At 43.3% G+C, this 18798-nt stretch overlaps 1 protein-coding gene across 1 annotated transcript in view; it reads right to left on the bottom strand.

Annotated features, from left to right (window-relative positions):
• LOC136848546 (uncharacterized) overlaps positions 1-18798 on the bottom strand; it is a 401222-nt gene that overhangs the window by 258819 nt on the left and 123605 nt on the right. Inside the window, exon 6 of the mRNA XM_067120822.1 lies at positions 4809-4945. Within this exon, the coding sequence (XP_066976923.1) occupies positions 4809-4945 (137 nt within the window). The remainder of the gene's footprint in view (positions 1-4808; positions 4946-18798) is intronic.

Raw genomic sequence — 18798 nt, 5'->3', positions numbered from 1 at the left:
TTGTAAGCTGCATATTTTCGAGTTTCAAAGAATGTTTTCGTTAGAAACAAAATGTGCTTATGTGTTCACAGAGCAAGCTTCAGTTCTGAAACCCAAAATAATCCATAAACTGAAAAGATGTGTGGTGCCGCCCTCGTAGCCGCTCAAGAACTAATGCTGGCTGATTCAAAAAAGTCCCAGATCGTGGGATTTGCTGGACCACCAAGTGATGTTTTAATATCTTTTCTCATGTAGTAAGAGTTCTAACTTAAGTGTATAATATAGTTACAAAAAGTACTGTGACTGCAAGACATCTCTTCAACTGACACTCATAAATTAATTTTTTTTCAAGTGAAAGCATCACTTTCTTTACCTGGCAACCAAGCGTTAAGATAGTTCGACATGTCTGGTTAAGTAAAGTGTAATGCATACAAAGGATCCCCCACTTTTACACGCTTCACTTTGTTGCGGATTTTTGTGGAACATATCTTTCAATTTTACGCAGGAACTTTTACTAATTTGCAAATTCTTCTATGGACCGTATCTCTAAAACTATCACCAATTTGCTTTTTTTTTGTAGAGCAACACTGTGTAATTCACTAATTACTGTATTTTTTCATTAAAGGATATGTATACTGAGAGAGAGAGAGAGAGAGAGAGAGAGAGAGAGAGAGAGAGAGAGAGAGAGAGAGAGAGAGAGAGAGAGAGAGAGAGAGAGAGAGAGAGAGAGAGAGAGAATGTTTACATCAGTCTAAGCACAATATAACTGGATTCTGTAAGTGAAATAAGGTTGTATTAATATTTTGCTATTTTTTCATTACAGGATGTACACAGAGAGAGAGAGAGAGAGAGAGAGAGAGAGAGAGAGAGAGAGAGAGAGAGAGAGAGAGAGAGAGAGAGAGAGGAGAGATGTCTAAGCACAGTATAAATGGATTTTGTAAGTGAAATAACGTTGTATTAATACTTTGCTGTTTTTTCATTAAAGGATATACTATATATACTATCCACAGAGAGAGAGAGAGAGAGAGAGAGAGAGAGAGAGAGAGAGAGAGAGAGAGAGAGAGAGAGAGAGAGAGAACTGATATGTTTACATCGTAGTCTAAGCACAGTAACTAGCTGGGAACGAGACCTTACAGGCGCTATTAAACCATAGCTGGGAGGAGAGTAAGAATGTGTTGCATACGCATGAAATTCAGATTTTAAATATTTTTACATGGTTAGAGATGAAACATCAACAGTGATAAAATATTCACTTGTGTACTGTTATATGTGTGATAATCATATTCGACTAAACTTGTAATAAAATACGATACAATAAATCAGACAACGCAAAAACTATAGCAACACGTATGGATGCGTATGCACTCACTCGTAGTGAACTTCCTGGGTTTGTTTATTTTCATTTTTTTAGGTTTATAGTACAGTAATGATATTTCATTAAAGGATATGTACAGTATAGTACTGATACACGGTAGAGAGAGAGAGAGAGAGAGAGAGAGAGAGAGAGAGAGAGAGAGAGAGAGAGAGAGAGAGAGAGAGAGAGAGAGAGAGAGAGAACTAAAATTCTGTCATCAGAGAACTTGCTACTGGTGGTTTTGAGTTGCCTATGTATGAAATTCAGATTCTAAATATTTTTAAGGTGATTAGATCAATACACTGTAATAACAGTATAAATGGATTCTGTACGTGAAATAATGTTTTACATATAATTTACTGTGTTTTTTCATGAAAGGATATGTATACTGAGAGAGAGAGAGAATGATGGAAGGAGTTTTATTAATAAATTTATAGGAGATGGTGAGGACTAACCACAAAACGACTAGGTCGAGTACGACGTAAACCAAGAACTTATTGTACTAAATCATTTTTTTTTATTATAAATGTATTTGTACGAAATCACAAGATTACTAACATGACGTAACAAAACCTAGCATCCTGCTTGGAGGGACGTGTCTTGTTGTTCCAAACTACCCATGTATTTTAGATATGCTCTACGGTATACAGGAATACTGTTCTAAAATACGTATTGTGCAGTAAATATCATTTCAAAATCATCTTACAGCACAGCAAAATACCATTAAAATGTATGGACATTATGCGCAGTGCAGTAGACGATGTGTAATGTTACGTTAGGCAAAAGAAAACATGCATCTGATGTATAGTGAATACTCAAGTGTAACAATTGTAGGAGGGTACATAATATTTTAAGATGACTTTGAAATGATATTGGGGTGTACTGGGATGAAAGTCTGAGGTATATTTTTGCTTGAACTGTTAAGTTGGGTGATGAACTGTTAAAACAAGCAGTTATAAGGGTTTTAGGGGTGTATATACCTAAGAGTAACAGTTGTAGGAGGGTAATGTAAAGATGACTTTGGGTGTTTTTGGATGATGGTTTAGGTGTATTTTTGTTTGAACTATTAAACTAAGCAGTGAATTGTTAAAATAGGCAGTTATAAGCATTTTAGTATAAGGGGTACAGGGTATTTGGCAGTCGCAAGCCAGTTACGAGCATTTTAAGAGGGGATTTTGTTTTTCTGACGTGATTTCTGGAACCCATCCCTGTGTAAAAGTGGGGGAGCACTGTATATATATTGTACCCGTTTTTCAGAGCAATCACACTGCTGAAAATCACTGTTAGTAAAATATATAAAAACACTTCGTATATGAACTTTATTCAAGGTTTTGTTTCACTGTTTGAGAATATGCTCTGAAATTTTAACAGTATCCATTTGCAAAAGTAAAATAATACAATTGTATCTAAATTCATTATAATTTTGATAAAACTGTTGATTTACTTTATCCAATTACAGAGCGCATATTATTTTCACCTTACCATATAAAATATAAACACTGTGATCAAGTGCCATTTGCAACCTAGCAATGTTTACATTCTAAACTCATCAGATGACTGAATTTTACTGGCATCTTTACCACCAATTGCTAAATGAAGCATAATTTGGAGAACAGTTTTTTTAGACTAAAAAAGCTTGGCTTAAAAATGCAGTTTGTCTCTATCTATATAAACTAATTCTAAATGAAGTAAAACTGATTTCATAAGATTTGGATGTTTTTGCCTGTTCAAAACATTTTGCAGCCTGCACTCTCTTCACTTCTTCAGCTGCAGTTACAACCTGCAGCTTTAGCGATATGCTTTCTTGAAACCTTTTTCTTCATTGTGTGAAAGATAAATAAAATCAACTTTATTTTCACAATGGAAGTCACCACTGAGAATGATCTAAGTATTTAACTGTAAATGCAACTTTAACTAAATGTGTAATAGCAATAGTAACTAACATCAGCAAACAACTGTTTCTTGATTTAGTTGTTTATGCCAGCACTGGCTGCTGTCTACGCCTGTGTTTTGCTGAGCGGTGGTCATTGAAATAGTAGTTGTTAATTATAAGAAATAGTAATGAATTATCAGATAAGCCAATAAGATTGGTAAACCTGGTTGAATGTATGACGATTTGCATTTAGCCAGTCTGTGTATGTGCGTATATACATACGCACACATACTGCATTAAGACAAACTAACACTTATTGTGTTTTTGCCTCTCACTCTCTCTCTCTCTGTTTTTTGTTCTTTATATAAATTAGTTTACCACGAGAGAGAGAGAGAGAGAGAGAGAGAGAGAGAGAGAGAGAGAGAGAGAGAGAGAGAGAGAGAGAGAGAGAGAGAGAGAGAGAGAGAGAAATGCAAGCAAATGCATCATAAATGCAAAGTCTACTTGTACACCATGTATATGTGTATGGACACATACATACACAAACCGAAAAATATTTGCATTCCATACTACGTTACTTTATTAGGTACAATAATGTTATGCATTAAATGAACATTAATATATAAAACAGTGTACCAAAGAGAGAGAGAGAGAGAGAGAGAGAGAGAGAGAGAGAGAGAGAGAGAGAGAGAGAGAGAGAATGCAAGTAAATGCATTATAAATGCAAAGTCTACTTGTACACCATGTATATGTGTATGCACACATACATACACAAACCAAAAAATATTTGCATTCCATACTACATTACTTTATTAGGTACAATAATGTTATGCATTAAATGAACATTAATATATAAAACAGTGTACCAAAGAGAGAGAGAGAGAGAGAGAGAGAGAGAGAGAGAGAGAGAGAGAGAGAGAGAGAGAGAGAGAGAGAGAGAGAGAGAGAGAGAGAGAGAGAGAGGGGGTGCAAACAGGAAGTGCATAGTGTTTTGTAGCCTATGTTAAAACAAAGATTTTTGTGTTTTTTACATATTGCATGATGTTTGTGCATTTTACATAATTTTTGTGCATTTTACATAATTTTTGGGCATTTTACATCTTGTGAGCACACCCAGAAAGTATGTAGAACTATAGCAACAGGCTGTTTTTGTAAAGTTAAACTGTCCAATACTGCACTGTAGGTATTTTTAAATTAATTCATTTTCTAGATATATACGTATCTGAAATTGAATAAGTGAATCAATATTCTAGACTAAATATCAAAATACCACTTAGGATATGCTATTAATTATTTTACATGGAACTGCTATTCACTAGAAGCTAAGTTAATTGTTCCAGGGTATTGTATGTATTGTATTGGATATTTATATATCTTTGTTACTTGAAGATTTTGTTACTCACCGAAAGGGGCAGACCCCCTAAACTGTCCATTAAGTTGATGTGTCACTGTACCTAAAAATACCTTTTAGCAATAGCACCTCCAATGAATATATTACTAGTTTTTACTAAACTGCATGTAAAAAAAGTGTTTTATTTTGAAAAACAAAATGTAAGACTGCTTTGAGAAGAAAATTTAATGAGTAAACAATATGAAACTTACAACTTCCTGATCCTCAGGATTCAGCCTCTTAAGTTTACGTTCTAATTCCCGAACTGTCATCTCAGTTGAAGCTAATTTTTGCTTTTTCCATTCATCACGTACAATCGTATCCAAAGTTTCTCTTTCAACTGTCAGCCCTGTGAACAAAGCAAGACATGCATTACTGAATTGGACTTCAATAACAAGGTCGTTTAACCCTTAAACGCCGACTGGACGTATCATAAGTCAACTAAAATTGTCTGTCGGGTGACAAGCAGACGTACCGTACGTCGACTACAAAAAATTTCAACCTTCGGTCAAATTTGACTCGACTGAAATGGTCGAAAAACACAATTGTAAGCTAAAACTCTTACATTCTAGTAATATTCAATCATTTACCTTCATTTTGCAACAAATTGGAAGTCTCTAGCACAATATTTTGATTTATGGTGAATTTTTGAAAAAAACTTTTTCCTTATGTCCGCGTGCGGTAACTCGGCCAAACATCTTTGAAATTCTTTTGTCACTTTGTCATAATGTTTGCACCATTTTATATTAGTCGTTACATGAAGTTTTATACATGAAAAAGTGTGCAATTTCACGTAGAATACAACAAAAAATAACTCATGGTTGTAGCTTTTATCAGTTTTGAAATATTTTCATATAAATCACAATACAGTAAATAGAAAAAATTTGACCTTTGGTCAACTTTAACTCAACCAAAATGGTCGAAAACTGCAATTGTAAGCTAAAACACCTACAGTCTAGTAATAGTTAATCAATTACCTTCATTTTGCAACAAACAGGAAGTCTCTAGCACAATATTTCGATTTATGGTGAATTTTTGAAAAAAACTTTTTTTAACGCCTGTGCATTACGAATTCATGCATCATTTTGTGATATTATTTTCTCTGTGTTGCTTTGATCGTTTTACTATTTTTTATATACCAAAATCATCGCAATTTAGTGTACAATACAAAGAAAAAAAAATAACTCATTAGCTTTAACCGTTTTGCTCACAGTGCGATTTGTATACAATTATATATGAAATTTTTTTGCGCTGTCATATATTTCAATATTTATATATGATAAAGGGATTTTGACAGAGGAAAAATCTATTTCTGAGGAAGGTCCCGTGTCACCCGGTGAAATTCCATTACAGCACGAATTTCTAGGTATAACTTGCTAGATATACCAGAGAAAAAGAGCTTTCAGGAAAGCTGGGGTTACTACCCCCAGTCGAGCGTCTTCTAGGAAGGCGTCGGTATAAGAAGGGTGAGTGAATTACCACTACCACGGAAACCTACTCGAAAGATCTCTCCTTATCAAAATCCCGAACAGAGCGGTGAGCCGTTACAGCCCCACACCAAACACCCGCCAGGACGGCGACACCAGCGCCACCTACCTCATTCCATGCTAGCACTAACCCCAGACTTGGCATGTGCAAGAGGGAGGAGAGTACTAGGTAATTCAGGAGGGTCACGGGTGACACGGGACCTTCTCAGAAATAGATTTTTCCTCTGTCAAAATCCCTTTTCTGAGTCCAGTCCCGTGTCAGCCGGTGAAATCGTGATAGAGAATCATGCCAAGGCTGCAACTACTAGGAAAAAGAAATGGAGGGATAATCTGAAGAAAAGGCAAAAGTTTTACCAGAATAATTTTAATTAAGCAATCTCTTCCGTGTAGCAAGAACACTAAGACTAAGGCATATTAAATCTAAGGCACATTAAAGAACTTAATACTATGAAACATGGGCAGGTTCCCGGCACGACGGAGAAAAAGCCCCAAAAAACCTTAAAATTACTTAAAGCAAAGTGAAACATGAAAAGCGCACAAAATAACTGCAAATATAACCTTAATACTATACACGTAAACTTAGGCTAAACACGTAAGAGACAAAATCAATCAACATTAATATATACATTCATCTGGGGTACATGGAGCCAAATAAAAAACTGTCCAGTACCCCACAAGAGAAACAATCATGGCATTTCAGATTACGCTTTTTCCATCAACAGGTACAAGAAACAACAATATGAGGAGCCAGGCAGTGAGGTATAATCAACCAGGAGAATAAGCAGAAAAGTAAATGAGGAGGCGGGCGGGGGAAAGGAAAGGACAAGGATATGATTAATTAAGGTGGGGAGATGACACTTCCCACAGCTATGGTAGAAAATTTCAGGGCTTCAGCGTTTTTAAATAGTGGCGTTTAAACACTAGAGGTGATTTCCAACCCGTAAATTTAGATAACTCCGAAAAGTCCATATTATGAAAGTAATTAATGGAAGTGGCAACTGCTCGAATATCATGAACCTTGGGGATTGAATCTGGGTTGGCCTGTTTAATGAAATATAAAATTTGTTGTCTTATAGCATTTAGTGAAAGAGTACCACCTTTCTCCCTGATAAAAGAGGACCCGACTTACTCTGTGGAGTTCTTAAAAGGTAAGATTTAAGTGTATAAACTGGACATAAAGACTGGTCTTGAGGAAGGGGCACCACCTTCCAAGGAGACCACCTGTCCTGTGGGTCTTCGTTCTTAGCTAAAAATCTAGGGTCAGGGAAAGGAGGACCTCTCCAGACGGGAGGAAGTTCACATAATTATCACCTCTAGTGAGAGCCGATAGCTCTGAGATTCTAGCACCTGAAGCCAAGCTAATCAAGAATAAAGTCTTCCTTAACAGATCCTGATAAGAGCAATGAAAGTTATCCATCTCTGATGCTAACTTAAGGACGTCATTGAGAAACCACGTAACAGACTGTGGGGCGTGATACTGGTCTCAGACGAGCGCATGCTCTGGGGATAGATGAAAAGTAGGAATCTGTGAGGTCGATTTTAAAGCCGAAAGAAATACTTTCTTTAATGCTGACTTGATTGTGGTAATAGTGGCTGGAGCTAGGCCTTTCTCAAACAATGATCTAAAGAAGGAAACTCCTAAATTAGCTGTCATGATTTTGGCTTCCGATGCTTTTAGGAAGGAGGCTAATTTTTTGACTGCTGAATCATATTGTCTAATAGTAGAATCTCTTTTATCTGATTCTAAAAACAGAGTGTTGACAGGGTCAATGTTCGCTCCTTTTTGAGCTGCGAATTTTATAAAGTCCATAAAACTAGGGCATTCTGAATTCTTGAGGAAGCTGACACAGTCTTGGTTTGTACTGTCTGAGTCAGAATGGGCTTGGGGATCCGCAGACTCCGTAATCCCAGTTCCTGAAGAAGAGGGAACCAATTGCTCTTCGCCAATAGGGAGCTACTAGGGCTAATTGACCTTTGAATGTCCTGAGTTTGTGTAAAACTTTCAGCAGTAAGTTTATTGGGGAAAAGATAAATCTTCTCCCAATTGTTCCAATCTACTGTCATTGCGTCTATGGCGTAACGCCTGAGGTCCAGGTTGGGAGCCACATAACAGGGGAGCTTGAAGTTGCTCTCCGTTGCGAACAGATCCACTTGGAGGCCCGGAACCTGGCGGCAAATCCACTTGAAAGATTCCACGTCCAGGGACCACCGTCTCCAACGGAGCATTCCTGGACAGGGAATCCGCCACCACGTTCCCGCACCCCGCTAGGTGGGTGGCTGACAGGTGCCAGCCGTGCTTGTTCGCCAGGGAGAAGATAGCAACCATTACTTGGTTTACTCGGCCTGATTTGGAGCCGCCCCTGTTGATGCAATGAACTACCACTGCGCTGTCCAATACCAACCTGATATGAATCCGGTTGGGGGCGGATTTTCTTCAGAGTTAGAAATACCGCCATAGCTTCCAGGGTGTTTATATGGAACTGCTGAAACATTGTGGACCACGTTCCTTGTACTTTTGTTTTGGTGAATATCCCCCAGCCGCAAGGAAGGCGTCTGTGTGAACTACTAGTGCCGGAGGGGGAAATTGAAGCGGAACTGTATTGGACAAGCCTTTGACTGAGGCCCACGGTCGCAACCTTGTCTTTAAGATTTGAGGATAGAGGAGACCTTGTCTCTGAGCTTGACATTGGCTCGATTCCGCCACACTCTGTTTATGTCTTTTAACTTCGCTTTTAATAGCAGGTTTGTCACTGAGGCAAACTGAAGAGACCCAAGGACCCTTTCTTGGGACGGCGGGATGCTGATGGATTTTTGAGGAATCTCCTGGTGAGAGATGCTATCTCTTTCCTCTTGGGAGGCGGAAGGGACAGCGTGTGAGATGACAGATCCCATTGGAGACCCAACCACTGAAACCGGGACTCGGAGTCAGGCGGGACTTCTCTCTGTTCAGTTGGAAACCCAGCGACTCCAGGAAACTGATGACTATGGACGTGGCTTTCTGACACTCCGAACTGTTGGTGCCCAAATTATCCAATCGCCCAAATATGCTGCTAGGGATATCCCTTGAGACCGGAGTTGCTGTACTACCGTGTCCGCCAGCTTTGTGAATATCCTGGGCGCAATGTTCAGACCGAATGGCATGACCCTGAAGGAGTAGGCTTGATTCCCGAGTCTGAAACCGAGGAACTGAGAGAAGTTCCGCGCAACTGGGACGTGATAATAAGCGTCTGAAAGATCGATAGAGGTGGTGACGGCTCCACGCGGAAGTAGAGTCCGTACCTGAGCTACCGTAAGCATGCGAAATTTGTCGCATTTTATGTAGAGATTTAGACGCGACAGATCCAGGATCACTCTTTGCTGATCGGAGTCTTTTTTGGGAACAGTGAATAACCTGCCTTGAAACTTTAGGTGCCTTACTTTCTTTATTGCTCGTTTGTTGAGCAATTCTGTCACATAATCCTTTAGGATTGGTGTGGGTGGCTGGTAAAACCTGGTTAGAGGAGGAGGGTTTTTGATCCAGCTCCATCCTAGGCCTTTGGACACAATGCTGTGTGCCCAAGGGCTGAAGGTCCATTGGTCCCTGAACCAAAACAGGCGACCGCCTACCTGTGTTCTCTCAGTGGGAGGGAGCGGGTTTATTCCCCTACCACGCCCAGGTCTTCCCCTTGGGGTGGTATTGGCTTTCCTCTATGAGGGGCTTTGCCCTTCCTCCCCCTTGCAACCCTGTTAAGGCCGTGAAAATAACCACGGCCTTCATATGTGGGGTTGTATGCCGGTGAGGCCACATATGAGGGTGCAGCTGGTTGGACCAGCACGTACTGTTGGGGGTGAGCCTTAGAAGTGGAAGGCTGTGCCACTGCCGAGACCGGGACGGCTTGACTACCGCCTGGTGGTGAGGCCTCTTATGCCTCCTGAAGCGTTTACCTCCTCTCGATTGGGGGCCGGCCGATTCTGGGGTCTTACGCTTGTAGGCTGAAATACCCCAGCGAGAACGAAGACTTTGGTTGGCCGTGTAGCCTCGGCCATAACACTTGTGACCTCCTCTTCCGGGAAGAGGTTAGGTCCCCAGATCGAGCTTTTCACGAGCTTGTTGGGCTCGTGACGGATAGTTGCATCGGCGAAGATGAACTTCCTACATTCCAGTCTGGCCATGATAAATTCAGATAAGTCAGACTGGAAACCTGCCAGCAAGGACTTCGCCAAAACCTGAAAGAAATGGCTCGTCCGAGCAGGAGACGGCAGTAGCTTCAGTAAGGCATACGGAGTTCAACGACCGGGCTAACTTAACCCGGCATCAAACTCCGCTTTCAAAGAGCTTCCGGCAGCTTGGGAGCTGCTCGCTAAATTGCGTGGAGGCGCAGAGGGGTCCAGCTTTCCGACCGTGAAAGTGGACGGGCGTCTGTCCAGAACTCGTTACTTCCTGGGAATACCAGGAAGTAGGGTCTGTCTCCCTTAGCTGAGGTACGGAATGCCCTCAAAGCACGCTCGGGCCGAGCCAGAGCGACTTTGTCCAAGCAAGGAGTGGGAAGGTTGTCTCCCAGGGTGAACATGGTGAAGTTCCCTTGAAAGGAGTCAACCGTGTTATCTGCCTGCCACTCCGTCCAGAGTGCGCAGGAGAGCCGACTGAGCTTGGTCCCTAGGGACGATGACAGTCTCCTAGGAACCTTGTCTGACCTAATCCAGGCTTCCTCCGTGAGCCTCACGAAGCCTGGGTAAGGGGGCAGGAGATCGGGGGGGAAGAACTCCAATTCCTCCAACCGTCTCGTGCCAAGACCATCAAGAGTCAGCTTGCCATCATGTTGGATGGCCCGGAGCGAACCGCCAAGGGTTTCCGACATCGAACGGCGGGAGGTCCGCAGTGTCGGGGATAACATACTGTGGTTCGGCTGGGGTTGGGTGAGCCATTCCCGCCAGTATGTTATCATGACTGGCCAGCTTCTCCGAAATTTCACTAAATCTCGAATCCAGGTCCTCCGTAAAACGCTTATAAAGCTGGTTAGCAAAGGCCTCTGCATCGAAAGCAGGTTGGCGAGGAGGGCTTGGTTTTGCAGCCCTCTTACTCGCGCCTTTGCTGGAGGAACCAGACTTGCTCCCGGAGGCTACAGGTCCTGAGACCTTAGCCTTCGACGGGGGGAAGGGCAATGCCTTCTTGGAAGACGAGGACTTGAAGCCCTTCGCCTTCCATGAAGTCTTCAACTTCAACTTGGGGATAGCAGATGGAGCTCTATCACCCAAGGAGGAAGACTTCACAAAGCCTGTAAAGGAAGAAACAGATGAAGCAGGGGAGTCAAATAAAGGGGGGCCCGCCCCAACAACCTCACCTACCTCACCACTTACCACCTGGTCCTGCTCTACAGTCATCGGTTCTAGGTCCAGATTAATGGCGGCAACATCCTCCGAGACCTCAGCGTAGAGGATATCCGCTTGGGGTGGCTGGGTCTCATCCCGGATCTGCTGGATGATAGGGGTGGCCACATCTTCAGGCACTGCGGCCGCCACCCGTGCGCCGGGTAGAGTAAGTCCCTCAACCTAGCGTCGGGACGAGGCTTCCCCGACGAACGTTCCTTCCAAACCCAGCCACCCAGGCCCGGAGGGATTCCAAGGCAGACTTCTTGGAAGTTCGTCCGCCTGTAAGAAAACCAACAATTAGCTAAGGACGAAAACCATTCGGGAACCTCATAGACAATGTATAATATACAATATGAGGAGCATAAAGCAAGAGTAATGTAAAGACTGTCACTTACCAACTCATCCTGGACAGTTGTGCAGAGAGCAAAGCAAACCTCACAACCATCAGGGTGCCAAACAATCAGGTCATCCAGGCGGACCGCACAACCAGCGTGGGTCCGACAAACTACGTGACCGTAGGGGTTGTTGGAGGAGGCGGTGCACCGGCTCCTCACAGCGAACAGTCTGTAAGTAGAAACGTACATGAACCTCCCACCCTAAGCAAACTAAAGCTGGCGAGGCCGGGAAATTCAACTGCAACCGGAATACTCCGGCGGAGAAGAACTCCCTATCATAAACTGGGCCAATAAGCTCTAAATTACACAGAGTGGAAGGTAGGATTTCAGACCCCGGAGTACTCCGGGGAATGAAGGGGAGAGAGACCAGGAACTAACCATAAGGGCTGCCAGTAAAATAACGGCGGAGACCCCTGGTATAGGACCGGACTCACGAATTTATATATATAATGAATAAAGGAGAGTACTCCTGTAGATAACAGACTTATCTAAAAATAAAAAATAAAAACAATAACAAGTGATGGTAAGAACTGAAGAGGACGGAGGGATCCGTTCCCCTATATGAAAAACCTTCCGCCCTTACTTCCCCGCCGGAGAACGAGACGGGTAAAATGCTCATATGTTCATAACATAGGGTGAAGCAATATATATATACCGTGTCAACGTAAACCGACGGGGAGACGAACAGTGACTCGAACACGTTCGAGTAAACAAACCACCAACCCCAATACAGCGATGCTAGGAACAATATGGGAGGGAGCGAATCCCTCAACCAACAAGAGAAGTCCCGGAACTCGGAGAAAACGCCATCTAGCGTCACCCCGCACGAGTAGAGCAAGGCTGGAGAGGAGGGGGGGGAGGTAAGGAGGAGGAGTAGGCTACCAGGAAGGAACAGGAGACGGGAGAAGCTCACCCCGCTCAACTGCACCGTGCCTCCCAGACCATGAATCTTGGAGGGCAATATGACTGGAAGCAACCAACCCAAGCCCGACTCCTACCTAGGCGAAGCCTAATATGGACCTAACCTTAGTATAGGCTAGGACGAGGAGTGTAAAGGGAAGGGGAAGCAACTGGGAGAGAAATTTTGAGCCGAGAACCAGCCGGGATCGAGAATGGCAGGCAAGGCAAGGCGACTAGCCTAGAGGAAACACATCCTAAGAACTCGATTCCCCCCAATTGGAGGAAGAGAACCAAGGGGCTCACTCTGCCCACCAAAAAACGATCCCGGAGGAAAACAGCAACAAAACTCCCTCAACCTGAACTCCCACCCAGGGCAAAGGGAAGGAAGCTAACAAGCCTACTCCACAAGATAACCAACACTCATAAAAACTAAAATGTGCTCAACAGAGAGCGTAGCCTACCACGGGGGCGGTTAGATCTGAGGCTGCCGCCAGCACCGAGGTAAACCACTCAATAAAATAATAAAAACAATAAAATTAAAAATAAAACTACAAGAGAGCACCATCTTCAATCAAAATTAATTAGCCTAGTAAGACCAAAACAATAGGAACCCAACTTGGGGGGACCTAGACGGGCATCACTCCCACAAAGGCCAGTAGGCCAATGATCGTAATTCATAAGAGGGGGAGCCACCGCAAGGAACCCCAGGAAGGGAACCAATGGGGGCAAAATATCTATAACGACGAGGAGACGACACCAACTGAAAAGAACAGAAGGAGACGCCTCATGGTCGACATGGCTGGCTGGGGACGCGTGTGGCGACATAATAAGATCTCGATATTTATGAAAATACGAGACTATAACAGCCAAAAATAGAACAAAACCCCACAAGAAGATGGTACTTAACTTGAAATGGTAAAGCTGCTCGACGCCATCGTAGAAGAAGCAAAAAAATCCAAAATGATGGAAGAGCACACAAAATAAACCAAGATTCACGTGCTAGAAAATGGAATGAGGTAGGTGGCGCTGGTGTCGCCGTCCTGGCGGGTGTTTGGTGTGGGGGCTGTAACGGCTCACCGCTCTGTTCCGGGGATTTTGATAAGGAGAGATCTTTCGAGTAGGTTTCCGTGGTAGTGGTAATTCACTCACCCCTTCTTATACCGACGCCTTCCTAGAAGACGCTCGACTGGGGGTAGTAACCCCAGCTTTCCTGAAAGCTCTTTTTCTCTGGTATATCTAGCAAGGTTATACCTAGAAATTCGTGCTGTAATGGAATTTCACCGGCTGACACGGGACTGGACTCAGAAATGATATTTTTTTCATTTCTGATGGTTGCATACTAAACTTCAGGCAATGACAAAAAAGGAGCCAAAAATGAACTCTTAATCTTAAAAACTAAGCGTGCTGTGATTTTTTAAAAAAAACTTTTTTTCTGCTTTGGCGCTAACTCCCGAACGTCGCCGGCATACGGCAGACACTTTCGTAAATAGAGGCTCGGCGTTTAAGGGTTAAATGCTTCTCTCATATCTGCTGGGTGGCTGTCTCAAGAGAGCTTGTGCATAATGGCTTCCACAATAGAATGGTTGAAAGGGTCAATAAAAGAATCAACTGTTGACACAATAACTAGAAAAATGTAGGTGGCAACAATAGTAACAACAAAACAAGATTAAGATGGCCTATATGCAAGACTTGTGAATCTTAAAAAAAAAATTATAAATGCACTGTCCAAAACTATTGGCACTACAAGGGATAGAAAAACTGCTGCAAAGGCAATTATCCACCTTTTTCCCCCGCACTTGTAACAAAATATACTGCATAAATACACTTTGAAAAATGTAACCTCTTCTTTTTCTTTCTCGTGTAAATGACAAAGTTCAGGTAGCCTAACTTTGTTTACCCACAGCCTCCCATGGCTTTATGACCATTAATGTATATTTATACAGAAACTTTCTTATCAGTTGTTATCATATTGTATTACCATACATGAAGTACAAAAATGACAAATTTTTTAATTTGTATTTTTACAGCTAACAAACCTACGGTCTCAGCGTAAGGATAAAATATTTTAGTGCCAGCTGGAAACTGGTAAAATACATATAAAATTGTAGAATAAAGTATTAGTGGCAACGGGGTTCGGCCAATCGGATGAGAGAAAAGGCATCAGCTGACCTCCCTTAACCCGAGAGCACCGTGATGCATTCAGTTTCTTCCAGCCCAGGGGTGGCAAGAGGTGGGGAATGTACGTTATGACCATAGGTTTGTTAGCTATGAAAGATACAAATTAATTAAAAATTTTGTCATTTGTTCATATGCAGAACAAACCTATGTCTTAACGTGAGGATAGACTCACTTTTGGTGGGAGGAAAGTCTTGAACCGACTGGAGTTCAGCACACCTGGTCTCATTTCCTGGTTAGGATAAAGCAGAGGAAGGAGACGTATACCTCCGACTCGTCAGATAAAAAAGTTTACCAAACGGCCAGACTACTGGGCTAATGCACAATGTGGAGGAACATTGTATAAGTGGAAGTTGAAGAGTTAGATCCGTTCAGACATCAAACGTACAATGGCCACCAATTTGTTTGTTATCATTCCTCTATCCCATTGTCAGAGAAAGAAAGGACTAGCTTCTGCAAGGAAATATTCATGTACTAATAAAACTTTCTCAAACATGAAAGCCACTGACTTACCTGTATCTAACCAGTTCCAGTTCATGATGTATCAATCTTCCTACTGCCCATTGGTAGAGAAGAAGTGGATAAAGGAAAGGAAAAAAAGACCAGTTATCTCATTCACTCTCACTTTCATACCATCATCTTAAGTGAGATACAAACTGTCCTGCTAGGGGCATTGGATAAGCAACACAACTTGCTGAGCAGCCACCACCAGACCCAAGGAAAAAGTGTCCAAGGACCTGTGAGCAACGTCCCGAAGATAGAAGGATGTGAATGTAGTTTGACGAAGCCAAGTACCAGCCTTCAAAATCCTATGAACAGATAAGTTCTTAAAAGCTAACGAAGGGCCTAAACCCCTAACATCATGTGCTCTTGCATGCACTGAGTTAGAATCCAAGGTTGTAAAAGAGCTATAAGCATGTCTAATAACCTCACGGAGCCAGGGGGAGATGGTATTCTTGGACACTTCTTTCTTGATCCAGCCTGAGCTTACAAAAAGTCTTCAACATCCTGGCATGAGGTGACGAGTCCTTGTTAGGTAACCACGCAGTGCCCGAACAGGACATACGAGCAATTCATCTGGGCCGTTATTAACAAAATCTCCCAAGGAAGGGATGGAAAGGGATTCAAATCTGTCATCATGAACCAAAGGATTTTGAGTTGGCTACGAATTCTGGGACAAATTCGAAGGGTACAGACCCCCAACCCCCATGGAGTTCATCCACTCTCTTTGATGGAGCTAAAGCCGGTAAGACGACCATTTTAAGGGTCAAGTCTGTCAGATGACCATCGTGATGGTTCATATGGGGCTCGAGGTTGTCCTAAGGATGTTGAGGGGTATCCTCCGCCATGGTGAAGGGGTCTGGGACAACCAAACAGAAGACCTCTAGCTTCCTGTTGAACCTTGTTGCGAACAGATCTATCACCGGTCTTCCCCAAATATGGAGCCTGTCTGCTATCTCCTGCTGTAATGACCATTCTGTCCCCAGGACCTGACATCGATGACTCAGTTTGTTGGCCACCACATTCCTCTTACCTGGGATTTACTTGGCTGAGAGGTCTACTGAGGTCTATCACCCACTGGTGTAAAAGCACCATCAGAGAGTGAAGTTGGCAAGAGACTAAACCCCCAATTGATTATGAAAGCGACCACTATAGTGTTGTCCAACATCAGAGCTATAGAGTGCCCCGACACTCTTTCTTGAAAATCCTGAAGTGCCAGGAAGGCTGCTTTCAGCTCCAGAGCATTGACGTAGAGTTTTGTCCAGAAGACTAGACTCCCGACATCAGAAGGTCCTCCAAATGAGCTCCCAATCCTCGTTTGAGGAGTCTGAGAACAGGAGGATTTCTGGAGGAGGAGAATGAAGAGGTACTCTTATAGTCAAGTTTTCGTCGGCTAACCACCACAGCAGGTCCTCTCCCACCTCTGCAGACAGAGGTACCTGGAACAAAGGCGAGTCCCTTGCAGGGGACAAGAACTCTTTCAGTCTCCATTGGAGATATGAAATGTGGAGATGACCGTGGAGAACGGGTTTCTCTGGTGAGGTTAGGAGACCTAGAACTACTTACCACTGACATGCCAGCTGCTTCTGCTCTGACAGAAAGGACCAGGCCACTTTCCTGAACTCGATTCGTTGGTCCAGTGGAAATACTCTCAACCACACCGTGTCTATTACCATTCCCAGTTAAAGAATCTTTTGACTGGGAAGAAAATCTGACTTCTCCAAATTTATTACAATGCCTAGGTCGTGACAAAACTGGAGAAGACGATCTCTGTCTTCGATTAGCTTTTCCTGAGAATCTGCCAGGAACAACCAGTCATCGAGATATCTTAAGAACCGAAATTCCCTGAGAATGAGCCAAGGATGACACTAGGGTGAACACTCTTGTGAACACTTAAGGGGCTGTTGTTAGACTGAAGCAAAGGACTTTGAATTGAAACACTATCTTTGCAGGCTGAAGCGGAGAAACTTTTGGGAAGAGCAATGGATTGGAATGTGGAAGTAAACATCCTTCAAGCACCTGCGAATGAACATGGCCATGGGAGTTGCAGCGATGACCAGGTGTCCTTCTTGGAGACCATGAATGGAAAAGACTTCAGGAACAACCGAGTCTATCAGCACAGACGTGCGAGCTAGAGAGAGACACATTATCTCTCATCGGGGAATCCAAACGAGGAGATTGACGAGGAGACAACAGCCGATGTTGAATACACTTGCGCGTATGTGTACATCTGGTCACGTCCATCGCAGAACTGTGGGAATCCGAAGGTAATGACTGAACTTCAGAGAACTTTTCCACATGGGATTTCTCAACAGGGGCTTTATCATCCTTCCTACAAATACAAACTGGGACATTGGGGAAAGACAACACTGCTGAAGATTTCCCTATGGCAGAAACCTGCTTAGAGAGACAAAAAGCAGCTGGACATGACACACCCACAACAGGGACACGGCCAAAATCAGGAGCAGGAGACCCACATACGTGGTCAGAAGGTGACGGAGAAGAGGAGACAATTCTAGGTCTTCTTAAGTGAGGAGCAGCGACGAAGTCCTTATTCCCCCATCTAAAGGGGGAGGGCAAGATAGGAAAAGAAGACAACGAAGATAAAGACGAAGAAGAAGAAGAAGACGTTGACAGAGACCTGAGCTGCTTCTTCATGACACGGCTGTACCTCTCTCAGATAACGTCAACTCTGTCGACTACTGCTCGAACGAGAGCATCAGAAGACGGAGTGAGAGTAGAAGCCACCACTGCTGGAGAAGGCTCGAAACTCTGAGATGAGAGCACTGCTGACAGACGAGAAGACACAGGGATCATAGGTCTATGTGGAGTGAGGAGAGCCACTGAACTGGGAACTGTCATGGTGGACGAGCCTGGGACAAGCGCAGTTGTTACTGCAGACACTAACTGAAAATGCTGGGCAAAGTACACATATGACTGATGTGGCAACACAGGAACCAAGGCACTGAGGACAGTAAAGGGGAGAGCAGCAGGGCTGGCAACTGTCACCGCAAATGACATGGGAATGTGAGATGACAGGAAATGGGATAAAAGGCCATCCACGGTTGGTACTCCTGGTAGGCCTAGAGAAGTCCAGATGTTAGCCACCTTCTGAGCCTCCGAACCTGAAACAGAAGGACAAGATGGTGCTGCCTCCTCCCTCCCTGGGGGGAACTTCCCCCCTGAGAGAGCAGGGCCAGCAAAAGAGATGACATCTCCTGACCCCTCTCCTGAAACTTCCAAAGACAAAGTTATGGAAGAATGGGAAGGAGTAAAATCTTCCGAGGAAGATGAAGCAACTGGAGGAAGACTGGGCAAGGAAGAGGAACTAGAAGGAGTCTGAGAAGCAGCCATCGAAGGAGGAGAAAACCCCTTCCATGATGGTGCCTCCAACT

The sequence above is a fragment of the Macrobrachium rosenbergii genome, chromosome 19 (assembly GCF_040412425.1).
Source record: "Macrobrachium rosenbergii isolate ZJJX-2024 chromosome 19, ASM4041242v1, whole genome shotgun sequence".
NCBI lineage: Eukaryota > Metazoa > Arthropoda > Malacostraca > Decapoda > Palaemonidae > Macrobrachium > Macrobrachium rosenbergii.
The sequence above is the reverse complement of the archived record's forward strand: the minus strand, read 5'-3'. Positions and strand labels throughout refer to the sequence as shown.